This window comes from Thalia democratica, chromosome 6 (assembly GCF_965202585.1).
Source record: "Thalia democratica chromosome 6, ktThaDemo2.hap1.1, whole genome shotgun sequence".
Taxonomy (NCBI): Eukaryota; Metazoa; Chordata; class Thaliacea; order Salpida; family Salpidae; genus Thalia; species Thalia democratica.
The window spans coordinates 18,355,397-18,372,477 of NC_139170.1; the positions used below are offsets into that span (position 1 = coordinate 18,355,397).

A 17,081-nucleotide genomic window follows, 5' to 3' on the forward strand; every position below is an offset into this window, starting at 1 on the left:
CTAAGTGCACAATATATGTTGCAACTAACATAAGTCGTATGGGAGCGCAGTATTTCGATCCTAAAAAGCTCAATTTTTTTAGCTAAGGGCACAATATAAGTTGCAACTAACATAAGTCGCATGGGGGCGCAGTATTTCGATTATAAAAAGCACAGTCTTTTTACTCTAGTGCACAATGTTCTTTTGAAGATGTTGCAATTTACATAAGTCGTCAGGGGACGCAGTTTTTTAGTGCGAAATTGCATTTTATAAGTTGCCAAGAGAGCGCAGTTATTATACTTTTCTAAGCATGGAAATGTAAAGTAAGAACCGCAATAAAATTTAGAATTACAACAGCAGAATAGTTGTTCTTAATAACGTCGAAGTTTTAGCTGATAAGACTAATTTTCCTATGTGTTTACTACTACTAGTTTATTGTTTTGATCTGCTGATTGATTGTACTAAAGTGTAGATTGTATTTGTTTTAAATCAGAATGTTGCTGAAGTTTAAAAGTATGTTTGAATGAGTTTTCATCTTTCTTAGTCACTAAATGGCTTATCGTTTGCCACATTTTATTACTCGTTTCAAGTTCAAGTATAAAATTGTGTTAAAATTTTCCCTTTGAAAGAAACCTAAAATAAACTCCCCTTAAATTTAGCAGTTGTCGCTTATTAAATAAATTGTTGCGTTTGTATCTTTTTAACGTTGTTTGAAGCAAATTGTCGTTTGATAAGCACAGCTTAAGCACACCTAACACCTTGCTACTGCATGAAACTTTAAAAGTTTTTTTTGTTTATAAGTATGACAATAGACAAAATATAGAATGAAGATTTTGTGTTTATTCTATGACGTCACAATCAAAATTCCTGCTGTCATTGTTTCCAAAACCAATCGATGTGGTGTTTTGCTGATTCAACAAACCAGCTAGAATACAGAAAGTCAAATGTTTCTTAAAAGAAACAAGACGTTGTCAATGATCCAAAATTGATGTTTCATAAACCTCTATTAACCACCAGAGGACAACAAGCCCGAGGATAACAACTTGAGGACAACAAGTCCGAGGACAACAAGCCCGAGGACAACAAGCCCGAGGACGACAAGCCCGAGGACAACAAGCCCGAGGACGACAAGCCTGAGGACACAAGCCCAAGGACAAGAACCCCGAGGACAACAAGCCAGAAGCCAACTTAATGACTATCATTGTTACTTTGTTGTGTTTTATCTTAGTTTTTGTAAGTTATGTAATTTTTGAGATAATAAGTAACACAGTTTCTTTTTCTTACTTTTTTAAAACCGCACTTTTGATACTGTTAAAAAAGTTTAAAGTTAAGTAGGATTAAAAGGATTTAAATTATTTAAAACCAGGCTTTTAATACTAATTTAAAAAAAATAAAATAAGTAATGTAATGAAACTAACATTTCATTTTAATATTTTAAAGCTCGTGAATAAATATGTAATTTTTTGTAACAATAAAAGCTTTTCCAAAATATTTTTCATTATTCTCAAAACAAGCTTTTCCAAATTTATTTAAAAGCGGATGTTGTAAACTGTTTTACGCAGATTTCGTGACGTGCTTCCAGTTTTGAAAAAACAAAGATTTTTTATTGTTAGGAGTTACATTTGTTTTAGTGCTTATAAAACGGAATTTGACTTTCATTTACTCGCAGTAGCAGTAGCAGTTTCGGCAGAGCATTCGGCAAGTGTGCTTTAAGTTAAGATGCATTTTAAGCACGTTAGATTTAAGAACTAATGTTTTCTTGTGTGTTTAACTTTAGTTCTCGTATAGAGTGATGTAATTGTATCTTTGTGTTGTTTAGTTTATGTAAATAAAATATAAGTATTGTTTTTATTGTTGTACTAATCTACTTTAATAATCCTATTACCCCCCTTAATAACATCTCTGTAACGAGACAGCGTTTTCAGAAAATTGCCTTTTAATATTACTAAGCCGTCATCCATATATAGACCAAAATCTTGTTGTTGAAAACTTTAATTAAAAGTTTTTCGTTTTATAAATAACTGCCTACCAAGTTTCAGGTTTTAGGGCCATTGTATCATCCCATGCTTATGTTTAAAATGTTATCCGAAGTAGTTTTTTTCCAGATCTCGACATTTTGTTTAAGTTTAGTTTGCACGATTGTAGTTATAAAATACTATTTTTTACTTTAATATTAGAATGTTTTTTTAGCAATTTCTAACGCTTTGATTAAGGATTTTAATTTCTAACTAAAGTAAATTTTTCTTTGTAAAGGTTTAAAAATCTATAGTTTGGGTTCAATTTTGGAACCAGTTTCATTTAATTTCTATCAACTTTAAATCAATTTTTTAAAGTTTTTAATAAAAAGCTATCTTGCAAAATAAATGTTTCATTTTAAATGTTCTTATATCAAAATATATAATATATTTTTAAACTTAAATAGAGCTATAGATTTATTACGTCATTTTACTCATAATTTGTATATATACTGGTTCGCGTCAATAAAAGATATTCCTGATTTTTATTTGATATACAAGCATTAATTCTAATACTTATACAGAATCAGGGTTTGTTTTCTTATAAATATACATCGCTGTTCTTTATTTATAAAGTATGGAGTACTTTGTTATATTTAATTATTACAACGTATAATTTTTGTGTATACATGTTTATTTATAATATTACAATATGAATTTATTAGTCATACTTATTTTATACTAATTATTTTAAATTATTACACTTTTTATAAAAAACACTTTAATATTGATCATTAATCTTTAAAAAACATATGATAACTAAAGAGAATCTTGCAAGATGATGTAATTTTATGAAGAAGTTTAAACTTGTTTAATATTCTAAAACAATTTTGTTGATGGATATTTTTGCCTTAGTTTTATCGCTTAACATATATCAGTTTTTTGATGGTTTACATCAGTGGTCTGTCATAATATTAGTTTATCCTTCGTTTTAGTCTAATCTAAACAGTTCTGCAACAAATTTTATATTGTTTTTAAAGATTATTATTTTCCACAGTTTTTAGATTTTTTTAAATATTTTTCCTGATAAGCTAGTTATTGTTTATTTTGTTAAAATATTTCTGAGTCATTATTTATGATGATAAAACTTAAATTTTAAACTCATGTTTGTAATAAAAGTTTTATCTTACATTTTTATGATTATTTACTGTCAGAAGAACAAATTATTAAATTAAATGGTCATTCACAAGACTATTTACTTTTTATACTTTTATCTGTATTTTTATGCAAATTTGTCCACAATTCTACGCAAATAAATTACTATTTATTACGAATTACTTCTTAGTTTTATACTCAATATCATATTGAAATTGAAAGCTTGGTGAAAATTAAAGTTTTGATTGCAATTTAACTGAGGTATAAGTTTAGAAAATTGTTTTGCGTATAAGTTTTCTTCAAAAGTATTTTAAATTTGCACGTGGTCAGTATAACTTCACGTGATACTGTCAATTTCACTGCAAACAACACTTAATTGCTGTTATTTTAAACACTGGTTAAAAACCTGTACAAATATTTTAGCTTTATACCTAAAATTTTTAACGAAGGTTTATACGATGATAATTTATATAGAAAAACAAAATTATTTAAACTTTTATTTAAGTTGAAACATTTTTTTGAAAACTACTAAATTCTTTTAGTTTTGATATTCTAATTGTTTAAGTGAACTAACTTTGTATTCAAATAGTTTATATTTTATTTTATTAAGATGACTTCAGTGGAAAGGATGCAGGCTTACTCAGATCTTCCTTCCGAAGTTACTCCTGGAAGTATGCGGAGGGTTCCTCCGAAAACCTGGCCTCAAAATGGCACCGTGTCTTTCGACAAACTTTGTTTTTCTCACTACAGGGGAGGGCCCGATATTCTCAAAGATCTAACTTTCAGCATTGGAGCAAACGAAAAGGTTTTTACAAGAAATAAAGTTTTTGTTACTTGTAATTCTGCACGTTTCAGTATCTATTAAAAGTAAAAAACGATTTTTTTAGTATTGTTGGATGAACTGATATGAGCTGACTTTTGTTTAAATATTTAGTTTAAAAATTAACAGTTTTTTTTAGAAAATTAGAAGCTAACTTGAAACCAAAACTAGTTTCATATATTTTTCAAAACATTTAAGTTGAAATATTTTTATTTTTACCAAATATTTTTTTTAATAGTTTCTTATAAAGCTTAGATATTTAGATTTAAAAACCATAAATTATAAGCATTTCAAACTTAAAAGAAAATCATTTAAAGTTTTAAAAATCTTTTAAAGAAAAATGCAACCCCAAATAACATTTTTCCAGTTTAAATAAGTAATTAAAGCAGTTTAATATTAAAGAAGATGAAGTTTCTTTAATAAATAAAAGGAGGGAGGAGATATATTTATAGCTTTTAAATACTTAAGTTTTGTATAACTCGTCTAACTAAAATCTTCAAAGCAATTCCTAACACAATTAAAACAATTACTTTTTGATTGTATTTTTTAACCTACATTTTTCGGCATAAAACTTTTCATTGCTGTGTTTTTATAGTGCTGTGTTTTATGAAAAAAAAAAAAGTTTATTTGCACAAATATCATACCATAAAATTTTGAACAGTTGTATTTTATTTTCAGGCAGTGAATCTCAGTCTAAATGTACAAGTTTAAATTAAATTTTTATATTTTCAGGTTGGAGTTATCGGAAGGACGGGTGCAGGAAAAAGCTCGCTAATTGCTGCCATCTACCGTTTGAATGTTTTTTCAAGCGGTGAAATATTTATTGATGGCATTCCTATCTCTAATATCGAGTTGAAAAATCTCAGATCTGCTCTATCAATTATACCTCAAGTAGTTATTTTAAAATATCCATATGTCGATTTTGTTTAATTTTTCTAAACAAAACTTTAAACTAAAAATGTTTCAACTTATTGTCTAGATAGCTCTGTTTTACATCAAAAACTATATTTTTTAATATTTATTTTCAGGATCCTCGTTTGTTCTACGGAACGATTCGTTTTAACATGGATCCATTGAGTGTGTACACCGATGATGAGCTCTGGACTTCGCTTGAAAAAGTTTGGTGTTAAATGTTTGAAGAAAACAAAACTTAAAAAAAAAAAAAAAGAGTAAAGTATTAATACTGAGATTAGACTTGTCTTTAAGGAGACACACACTTTTTGTAAAAGTTATTTAAAAAAATACTTTTTTATGATATTGTTTTACTAGAATACAAATAAATATTTTATAGAACTTTTTATGACATAAAAGTTTTTTTAGTACTATAATTAATTTTATTTGTTAGGTTCAGCTGAAGTCAAGAGTTTCAAAATACAAATTGAAACTGCTCACACAAGTCAACGAAAGCGGGTCTAACTTCAGTGTAGGAGAAAGACAACTTTTTTGTCTCGCAAGAGCTATCTTGCGAAAAAGTAAAATCGTTCTGATTGATGAAGCTACTGCCAATGTTGATCTCGAGTAACTTTTTTTTTATACGAAAACTTTGCAGTTTTATAATAAATGACAACAAAAAAAGCAATTAAATTTGTTTTTCAGAACGGATCGTTTAATTCAAAAAGCGTTAAGAGAAAGTTTACGGGAATGTACAGTTATTACAATTGCTCACAGAATAAATACTATCATTGACTGCAATAAAGTTTTGGTGAGTTAACCAATATGTTTTGTTTATGAAAACCGAAAATTTTTATTACTGTAAGTTGTCGCTAAAACTAACAGTTAATTTCGATAGGTATGTCTACTTTATATTTTACAACAATTATTATCAAAAATAAATACAACGATTGATTAAGTTTTATTGTTTTGTAATAAATTTTTTAAGCATTTTCTTTTGTTTTAAGTTAAAAGATATTGCTTTTTTTTTTATAAAAAGCATTAACGAAACATAGTATTTAACTAAATAGTTTAATTTTGGAAAAAAAATATCTAACTATACGGTCACAAAAAACTATTCAGTATAGTTTAATGATTCCAAGCATTTTGTGCATAAAAAGATAATTTTTAAATTTAGTACTTTATAATGACAATATAAATATAGAAGCAATATGGTAGTTGCTTAAACATTACACAGTTTTTTTTTCAAGGGATATAATTTTTTAAGACTTGATTAGTTTGTTAGGGTAGTAGATAGTGATAATTAATGTTAAAGCTTCTACAAATAATACTGTAAATATATTTTTTTTCATAACACATAATTTTTATACAAATGCCGTAAGTTTTTTACTTATTAAAATTTATTTGATTTTTTTTTTGTGTTATTTTTTATGAATATGAAGTAATATTAAACACCAGGTTTGAGAACAAAATTGGTTTTATATAACTAGTAATGATTACTGTTAAGATTATAAAGTTACACTCACCTACTATATAAAATTTCACTTTTAACCATAAAATATTTTTAATTATTACGAAAGTTTCTATTAGAATAACTATTTATTACAAATTATTTTTTAATTTATAGATTACTTTAGTATACTAAAGCACACTGAGCAGTGGTCTTTACAATGTGCACACTACAAGCATGAAAAAAATTGCTGTGCACAAAAAGTATAGTAAGGTAAATATGTTTTTTAAATGACGATTATTTAGTTCTGTACTATAAAAAAAAATATTATAATCAAATTAATAATTCTTAGCACATCTTTTTATACCACTTAAACAATTAAAGAGTAGTGTTTTTAATCAATAATTTTTATTTTTTGTAGCTTAATGTGCACAAAGTTTATCTTCCAGAAGTTTACTGTGCACAGCATTAACCATTTTTAAATACCACAGTACCAGAGTATGCAACAGTAGTATACTATAGTAGACTCATTGTGTATAGCATGCTACATATACTTATTATACTTTTTGTATGAAAAAAAAATATGTTTGGTTAGAACTTCTATAAGTTTTTTAATCGAACTGAGTAAAAACTGAGAAATTATGCAAACTAATTGAACTGAAATTTATATAAAGACTAAATTGTTTACATCTAAGATTTGTTTTTGTCACCTGAAACAAATTCCTTGTGTAAACATTTAAAAACACGCAGAAACTGTATTAAGTTTATGTTTGAAATTTCATTATCAGTTTAAATTCCATTCAACACCAACACTTATAGTACTTATAAAATACAGATGTAGTAAACCGAACCTTTAAAAGGAGTGTTAAAAATTTACAAATTTTTTTAAACTTTTTATTTGAACGAGGTTTTATTTTAATTTAATTATATTTAAACTAGGTTTTTTATCAATAGTTTTGTAAAGGACAAAACAATCGTTGTGCAAGAAACATGATTTCTGATTATTATTGCAGTGTCGTTTATCTCTTACAGTTCTGCTTTGAAGAAAACTAAATAGTAGATAAATTTTAATCAAGATTTGACGTGTTTCTGTTTTATTTAAATGGCCCAAACTTTATTTTCAGTTTACTATAAAATTATTATCTCTTTAATCTGTTAGAATTTTTAATTACTAGAAACTAGACTGTATTAAACTTCATACAAATAAATATACTTATTAAAGAAATCTTTTTAGCCTTGTTAGTTTTAATTATGATCTTTCAAGTGTAGTGATTATTTATCATAATGTAAGCTTTTTTTACCGGCTTATGTTTTATTTGCTTTTAAGCATTGACTATGATCTCTATTTTGAAAGAATATTTTGTATGATTGCAGTATTGTTGTCAAATATTTACATGGTATACGTACAAAGCTTTAGATAAACAACAATTTATATCGTGTTTTATTTTTTCTTCAATCAAAAAAATCTCAAGGTGATGGACAGAGGAAATGCAGTGGAGTTTGGTGAACCTTACAAACTGATAAAGCAGTCATTAGAGGTCAGTGACAAGAAGAAAAAGTCTTTTTTGTATTCAATGATGCAATGTTATGGCGAACATGAAGTAAAAGAACTAATTCAACTCGCATCAGAAGTTTGTTTTATCTTAGTATTAGTGTTTCACTAATTAAAACACTTTTTTCTAGTATTTTTAGATGTTATAAGATTTTTTAAAACTTTTAATTTTAAAACTTAAGAAGCAACAATTTCTGTACTATAAACTAAAAGTTTGTAATTTTTAGATTGTACACAGTCTTATACTTCAGAAAAACTAAAGTTTCAAGTTTATTTTTCTTTAAGATTGCTCTAATTTGTTGTAATTATGCAATATTAAAATTTTAGGCACACTTTCATCGTCAAGAAGAAAAAAAAAACTTTGTATTCTTTTAAACTTAATATTGCTATATTACTGACTTAATTGCCAAAGTTTCGGTTTGTCTTTTATTCATGATTACTTTTGATCATGAAATAGTTTTAATTATTTACTGTATGATATGCTATTTAAATGCCTACTTGCTTTTTTATCAACCATTTTTCTACAAAAAAATTAAAAAATAAACTTATTGTGTCTGACTTTTTTTTTTGAATTAATCAGAGAAACCTTAGTTTAAACTTTTCAACAGTTTCTATCAATTTTCTATGTTTATTTTAGCATAATATACAACAAAATTTGGTTTATGACCACGTAGCATATTGATTCTACACCTAAGTATTGCAGTTTTTCAAGTTATCAAATACCATCTTTTTGTTTTGTCTTATTATTAAATAAACAAAATTTGACTTTTTTTTTAATGATAATATTTTTTTTAACACAGCTGAAATTCTTCTTTAACATATTTTCAATTAATATCAGTTTTATCATTATGACAAGTACATTTGACTTCATACTTTTTTAATTTCAAAAGTTAAAAAGTTGAAAAATACCAACAGATGCCAATTAAAAAAATTAATGAAGTTATTAGTTTTTTATTGAAAGTTTTACTTACGTTTTGAACTATATATACTTTTTTAAAGATTTATTAGTGTCGTTTTGGCATAAGATATTTTTATTTTCAGTAAGACTGTTAAAGGAGCAATTTAAAAAGTAAATAAAAGCATTAATTATTATTACTTAGTTATTAATAAGAATACTATGTAAGTAGCCAATATCTGAGTTTTTCTAATATTTTTAAAACTTTAGCTAATCTTAACGGTTTTATTTGGTATTTTTATAATTTATAACTAGATCACTTTACAAAGTTTAGTTACTGTATGCGAACCTTTGTAACTTTGCCTTTCTATCTATTTATATAGTTAGTTGTTTTGTAACAAAGTTTTGCTTTTTTTTTTTACTAATCTCCTTACAAGAAAAATAAGAATATAAAATTAATAATTTTTTTATGCTTAAATATTACAATAGTTTTTTAGTAAGTATTAAGCTTATTAACTACCAAATTTTAGTTACTTTTGTGTTATAATTTTAACTTTTGATATTGTACTTTTTTTTTGTAAAACTATAATCTATTTACACTACTTTCATATAACTATAACATGGTGCATGAATCTAAACTATATTTATATTCAAAAAAACTATTATTTATTTATTATATATTTAATAATAAACTTTTCAAATACAATATAAAAACTATTTGAAGTTTTTATCAAACACAACTTTTTAGTCAAGCTTATACATATTTTAACGAAAAGCAAAAATATTACTCTTTTACAAAACTTTTTAACCATAAAATAAAAAAGCTATCATAAAAAAACGTATATTATTTTGTAAAGTATCGTGTTTTTTTTTATTATGATATTCTACTCTTATCTATTTAGTTCCTCCGGCATTTTTTTCATATTAGTGTTCTCTAAAGGGCGTTTTTGTTTTTAAACAAAACAACGTTTTTTGATAATAAAATAAGTTTTTTAGTACGATTTTAGTACCTAGCTATAGAAGTAAGGTGTTAAAAATAATCCTGATTCTAAAAATACTTAGTTAATTAGAAGATATATATAATGCTGTAAAACTTGTTCTTAAAAAACTGAAAATATATATATTATAGTACTAAGATAATTTAAGAAAATATTTATAACCTTTTTTTTACATCCTAAAACAGTTTGTTTTTTTTTCAAACTTTTGCTGAGTTTAAAAAGTTTTAGTACTGTATTATATTTTTTTTAGAGTTTGTTTGGTTGCGTAGGGGTTTTAGTAATGGTATTAAAAACTGTACGTTGCATAATCGAAACCAACTGCTTGGACAAGTACATAAAACAACTTAAAGAAGATAATTCCTATTTAATATATCTTATAGTCTACTCAAGAAAAGTATCACCAGTCGACAATGTTTAAATTTGATCTTAGGAAACTAGTGCAACCAATAAAAATCTGTAGTGTACAAGAAATCAGGAATTAATAATACATTATTTTACATATTTGTTATTTACACCTAGATTTTAGTATAACATGCCTATTCAGTATATATGACGTAATTATTACTTATGCGCTTTAGTAATTATAGCCTAATTAAGCTGTTTTATACACTGATTAATATACCTTTTTAATTTTACTAGAAAAACCTGCTAGAAGGTTATAATTTAAAGAAAAAAGTCTTCCGTGGACCGCATTCATTTAAATTTGTTGTATTAATTATTAAAAATTAGTATTTTAAACCAAAAATGAGACTAAAAAAAGCAAAGCACTAGTAATAAACAGTAAACAAGAGCCTAATTGTGAGTTTTTCCAAAAAAAAAAATTATATTATTTTTTACCTTAAAAGATCATTGCGGGCCGCAGTTTTCTGACCCTTGGCCTAATTAGCAAATAATTTTGAATTATATACTTTATACTTCTATTGTTATTCTTTATGATTTTTCAAACGATGAAATGATTTTTGATGAGTAAGCCAAAAAATTAAGTATAACTACTTGTTTTAGGATTTTTAAGAACATGAGGTGTATAGACGTTTGAGTAAAATTGTCGATTTAAACTAGCAAGTAATATAGTTTCTCTTTAATGAAGCGTTCTTTATGTATGATTTTATATGATAAAAAATTAGTTTTTTAGAGCTTGAATAGTTGTAAGCAGTTCAGTTTAGTGCTAGTACTGTTGGGAAACTTCTGACTTTGCCAATGATAGCCAGCAACATTAAAACATAGTAAGTAGCTGTATAAGTCAAATTGAGACTTAACTATAAACCTACTTTAAAACTGACAATTTCGAAGAAGACGTTGAATTGTGAAAATTTGGTTGCGTTGTTATTTTAGTCTGTAACTATGTCTTCCTGGTGGTTTTTAGTTAGGGCTAAACCACGTCACAACATATCGCGTGGATTGTTGCGTTGTTAATGGTCGTGCTTTGGTAACTTGTAAGCAATTTTATTATAAAGAATTGATAATGCTTATTTAATAAATGAAAGATTTTTTCAATGTTAGTGTTTTGTAAAAGACAGTGATTTTTCAACGGTTCCTAACCATTTTTTTAAATAATTATTAAGCTTTAAACATAAACATGGTATATAGTGTAAATTTTGTGTACGGTTTTCTCATTTAATAGGTTAAATGTAATAAAGTGAATGTTTATTTAAACTTTACATTGTTGTCTCTGTTTCAAAAGGTTTCTTTGCAATTACTATTGCTTAAATTTTAATGCAAGATTTTTTTTTGATGATTAGCAGACATTCCTTTTTATTGCTAGAAACACTTGCTCAATTTAAAGTTTTTTATTGTAACAGCGTAAACTGAAAAAATTATGTAAGAGCTCACTTGTTTATCTGTTTGAATTTTGGTATTGGAGGTCCTTTATAGTACGTCAGACAATTCTTCAATTTGTTTTTTTTTTCTTAACTTGAAGAACTAAATGTTTTTGTAGTTTTACAATTAATTTTTAACAGTTTTCAGTCAAATAATTTCAAGTCTACCTTTAAAATATTTCTTATCAAATAAAATTCTTTGAACAACTAGTTTACTAAATCAAAGTAAATTGAGAAGAATAAGAAAAACTAAGTCTGAATCAGGGGTCAATAAATGGCAGGTTTGGTTAGCAACTTTTATTAGCGACCTGATATTTCTTAACTTTTAACTTATGAACTATTCGAATTCAACGTGGTTCAACTTTTTGATTCTAATAAATCAGCTACAAAGTTATTAACTGTTTGGGCTACTAACAGCTAAGCTCAATGAGCATTTGATTGTATTACTTAATTTAATTTAAATAAGTCTCATTGTTTTAAACACTTCTAAATACTTAAAGAGGTAAAATGAAGCAATAAACTTTTGCTAAACTACTTTGGATAAGATCTCAAAAAAGTCACAATATTCCTTTTCTAATTGAATAAGTTATCTATAATTTTTTTGGTAATTAAGTGTGAAAAACAGATTGTATCTATATTTTGCTTTAAATGTCGAATATATTCTAACTTTTAAATAAGTCAGGGACCTGTGAATACTACTAAACGTGAAGGGATACTTTATTTGCGAAATTCAGGGTCCAAGCAATAAATAAAAGAACATATTCAGCAGAAAAATAACTTACTGTAAATAAAAAAGTTAGAATTTAATAAGTTTTAGCTGAATACCAAAAGTTATATATTTTTTAAGTCCAAAAAGGTTTTAACTACAAATGATAAACTTAGAAACTTTTCAATTTTTTAATAAAAGTATGAAAATACTAGGAACAAATTTTCAAAAAGTTTTCTTTTAATTTATATTGCAATCATAATTAGTAATCGTTTCAACTAGGCATGCTAGAAACCATCCATTTATAAAGAGTTTTTTTTTTTCAATTTGTGGTGTATTTTTTCAATTGCAATTTTTTATTGTAAACTAATAATTAGTTATTTTTTATAAAACTTATCTCTATTTTATTAAAGTCTATTTGAATATTGGTTAACTGTTTTAAGCAAAAACAAAAGTCAAAAAAACTTCTTTAATCTTTTCAGACTTTCAAAGACTATTAAAGTTTTTGTTTTGCTAAAAACATCAATTTGGTAATAATATTGTTTTATCAGTAATAATATTTATGTTTATCAAATCGTCTTAGTATGACAATCGTTTTTTGTTATATTTTGTCTTTATTGTTTACTAAATATATAAAATGTTCTACTTTAAAATAAATATTTTAAACTCATAACTATTACTTTAAGTACCTTAAAAAATAAAAAGATTTAACTAAATAAAAAGTATGTCTTATTCTACTGATAGTTTTATTCTGGTGACAATTTCTTTTTAACTTAATTTCAATTTTAGAATTAAAGTTTCAAAGAATATTAAAATTTCTTAACTTTTTAAATATACATAAAAGTTTAACAATATCTTTGAAGATAATTTTATACCAAAATATTATAGGAATCGTAAGCATAAATCTATAGCTTATCAGGTAGTAAACTTTGGGCTGAATTTTCTAATTACTTAAAGTACCAAAGCTTCTTTGGATGTTCGAGGTTGATCTATATTATATTTCGTTAAAAAAAATTGAACATAAAATATAAACATGTTTTAAAAAAAGGGCAATTATCTCCATATTTTAAGGAGTATACTAATAGTTACTAAACATCTAATAACTGTCCTTTCTGATTATGTTGATGGGATCGATACGTCTAGATTGCAGCAATTATAGTTAAGTTTTCTTTTTGTATTAGTAAGTACTTCATCAAATAAATAAACGTTTCTTTGAGTTATTAATTTGATAAAATCCTTTTAAAATTGTTGTTTTTAGAAAGAATTGTAGTTAAATCGTTAACTTAAACTTCTATTAAAACATAAAACTAGCAGTATCTTAACTAGTTTTTGTACTTGTTTTCTTTTTTATAAAAGTTTAATATTAGATACAGTTTAAACTTAGTGTTGTATCAGTTTGTTTAGTTCATCTAGATATAGTTGAATTTAAAGGTATATACTGCTACAGTTGTAATAATTCAATTTCTCAAATTAAGCAACTTTTTTATACTACTTTAACACCTTTTGTGTTTTATTTTAAGGTAATCTGAGTTAAAAATCATATTTTGCTTTTTCCTTCCTATTTTGAAAATATTTTAGTTTTTATCTCAACAATAACTGTGTTACATAGCTTAAAATAGTGAACTTGGTGACCAAAAGGTCTTTTTATACATCTGGTCTTTTGACCATACTTTTGAGAGTCGACTTTTTTATCGTGTTTAAAAATCTAAAGTAAATCCGAATTGAGTTATTCTATAAGAAGTAAAAACAAAGCTTGATTTAAACAGTTTAAAATAAGTTCTAAAACTAAAAAAAAAAGTATAGTATATATACTTATCAAAACTTAAAAAATATTAGATTTTTTCTTATGTAATTAAGTATTTTATTTGTTTGCATAAACTTTTTCTTTAATAAGACAACTAAACATTTTTTACAAAGTTTTTATACTCACTATTTTTATTAACTAATTTTGTACACAAATTGACCTACAACGTTTTGCTGCACAAAAAAAAAGTATAACAGCTCTACAGAGTCTAGAATTTAACGCTTTACATTATATCTTATATGTTTCTAAATACAAATAATTTTTCGTACAAATTTACTAGTTTCAAATAGCATTGTAAACTTGTTTGAAAGGTAAGATTTTGTTTTGACTTCAAAACACTTAAATTTAAAAAAACTTACAAGCTTATAAAAACAAAATGTATGCAATTGTTTTAAACGACTTTAATATAAGTTGATGACTCTTTAAAAAGTTATTTTACTTACCTTGTAATTATTCAAAATATTTCACAACTTATTTTGATTATCAAAACTTTTATAACTCTTTTAATAAATTTTATTAACAATGAACGGTTTGTTTTTATCCGTGTGAAAACATGGCACCAAACTTTTTTTTTTCAAGTACTTAGATTTTTGTTACAACAAAAAAAGATTAAAAGTTTTGAGGAAATGATATCTACTTCCTTATACTAGTGGTCGCTCATTCTTTTCTTACATCTTAAATTAATCATAAAAAAAACACTGGACTTAATAATATAAAACGAATTTTAATCAAAAATCTATTTTGATATTATGATTTTAGTTTTGACAAAACTTACCTTGTGAAAAAGTTTAAATTTTTTTCATAAATTGCTTAATGATATAATTGTATAAAACATCAATTAAAAATAAACATTGCACAATATACTTATAATTGTTTTAAAGTAACACGTAAGCAATACAGTTTAGGGAAAAAACTTAAACTTTTCAACTATGTAAGTTTTATGTAATTTTCAAAGTAGATTTATCATAAAATCAGATTTATATTATAAAGTCCATCGTTTGAAATTTTTTAGTTTCTCTAATCAAGAGTTCAAACAAAATAAATATAGTAAATAGAGTTAATTCTTTTAAGAACAATAAAACAAAACAATTCTTTTTTGTAACCTCTTCTTTTGTTTTTTAAATTAACTTGAATATTTATTCTCTTATCTATTTAACTTATAGTAGAAACAAAAAACAACAGATTACACATGTTTCGCAACTTAAGCATAAGTGTTCATCAGGTTGTGATTATTACTATAATAAAATCGAAATTTACTAGTTATACAGAAAAATTTGATGATATGACGTATTATTGATTTAGTAGCCGAAATTAAAAAACACTGCACAATTCAAAACTTAGTTATTTTTAAGTTGACATTACAAATCATTTAATTCAAAAACTGTTTGTTTAAGACTGAAAAAATAGGTGAAAGTTAGTAGTAATTTGATAAAAATTAAGAGATATATTAAATCTAAAATTTAACAAAAACGCTTGATAAAATTTAGTTGATTTAACAGTACACCTTATAAAAACTGCTCGTATTCACTGTACGATTTTGTGTTTAAAATTTTTTATTCAAAAAATTTTGGTAAGGATAAATAAGTTACGAAATTTATGTCAATTGGAACAAAACAGTTTGTACTTTTTATTTGTATGATAATCATAACGGTCTGTAATTACATATTTTATCATTCATCAGCAAATATTTTAACCTGTTTTTTTTACTCAAATTATATAACTAGTTTAGAGTTATATACATTAAAGTTGTTTCAAAATGTTGTCTTGAATTGAAGTTAAACGTTCAATTAGGTATAAAGCTATTCTTAAAAAAATGTATAATGAAATGTTTTAAAAGCTATAAATTAATACGGTGTTTAAGTTTTTTTTGCAAATTTAATATAACAATAACTTTGCATTTTGAGTGACGTAAATCAGAGGCTACATTAAACATAATTATTGGTGTTTTATAAAAATTTGCTCAAAGCTCACTGTAGCAGCTTTAAAAATACATCCAAGCACGGCTGATGTATGGAACTCAAAAATGAAGTTTAAAAAAAAACATTTTATTTGGTTAGTTTAAAAAATTAAGTGCGGTAAGGGCACTTTAAGGTAATAATTATATGATATACTTATGTTATGGTGCAATTGTAAAGGAAAAAATTAAAAAATAATACTTATCATTAATTTTCTGTTCAAGTGGCTTTAATAAATAATAACCTTATTTAAAGTTATCTTATGACAATGTTTTTCAACTATCATTGTACTTACTTTATACCAGTGGTTGTCAAACAACACTTCTGCAAGATCCTTCTACATTTTAAAACTTTCTACAATTAAGTTATTAACAAAAATTATTGCAAGTTGTTGAGCTTAAAATTTCTTCTTAAAATAACATATAAACGTTTTTTATTGTGGGCACAAAAAATATAATACAGATCATAAAAGTTTTTTCTACAATATTTTGAGCAACATAAAATAATTTGTGTACAATAATAAGAGCAATATGTTTTAAATTTAACAATTTTACTTGTTTACAAAACTTTAATCGAATAAAATTTAGTTTCTTATTCATTATTGTTCATCTTATTAGTCAAGTTTTAACAAACTGAATTTTTTTGTAACTTAAAAGCTGATCTATTTTTAGTGACTTATAAAACTTGGTATCATCAGTTACGTTTTTTAATTATGTGTCTTTTAGCAAAGAATAAGTTATTATTATATTGCAGCTTTCTTGAGCAAGTGCTACTCTTTATAACCTCAAATTACAAATGTGTTCAGGTTCCGTTTATATTCAAAATAAAAACGTTTATACAAAATAAAAGTACAACACTTAACTTAATTGCTTTGGATACTTTTTATCAGTTTAGTCAAACTTTAAAATTCTAAACAGGTTTCATAATCAACAAGAATTTTAAAACCATGAATAAAATATTCTAGAGATTATAGTTTTGGGTGTTTCTATTTATACAAATATAATTGGAAATATCATACGATGCTCAACTTAAAAATTTACTATTCATCTATTTAAGTTATTTTAAATACATATTCAAAAATTTTTGAATGTAACAAAACATAAC

The 17,081-nt window shown here is 24.9% G+C and overlaps 1 protein-coding gene across 1 annotated transcript; it reads left to right on the top strand.

The window, feature by feature from the left end:
* Positions 1-3,699: 3,699 nt before the first annotated feature.
* Positions 3,700-8,667, top strand: LOC145838876 (ATP-binding cassette sub-family C member 4-like). The gene is made up of 7 exons (XM_082946497.1): positions 3,700-3,894; positions 4,642-4,800; positions 4,938-5,027; positions 5,255-5,427; positions 5,506-5,611; positions 7,723-7,881; positions 8,641-8,667. Exons 1-7 carry the CDS (start codon positions 3,700-3,702, stop codon positions 8,665-8,667), a joined length of 909 nt encoding a protein of 302 aa, XP_082802623.1.
* Positions 8,668-17,081: the final 8,414 nt, after the last annotated feature.

What these genes read in the sequence shown, in the direction of transcription:
- LOC145838876 (XM_082946497.1), top strand. Translation starts at nt 3,700, where the DNA reads ATGACTTCAGTGGAAAGGATGCAGGCTTACTCAGATCTTCCTTCCGAA. An exon ending in GCATTGGAGCAAACGAAAAG is followed by an intron (nt 3,895 to 4,641) that starts GTTTTTACAAGA and finishes TTATATTTTCAG; the next exon opens with GTTGGAGTTATCGGAAGGAC. An exon ending in ACTGCCAATGTTGATCTCGA is followed by an intron (nt 5,428 to 5,505) that starts GTAACTTTTTTT and finishes TTTGTTTTTCAG; the next exon opens with AACGGATCGTTTAATTCAAA.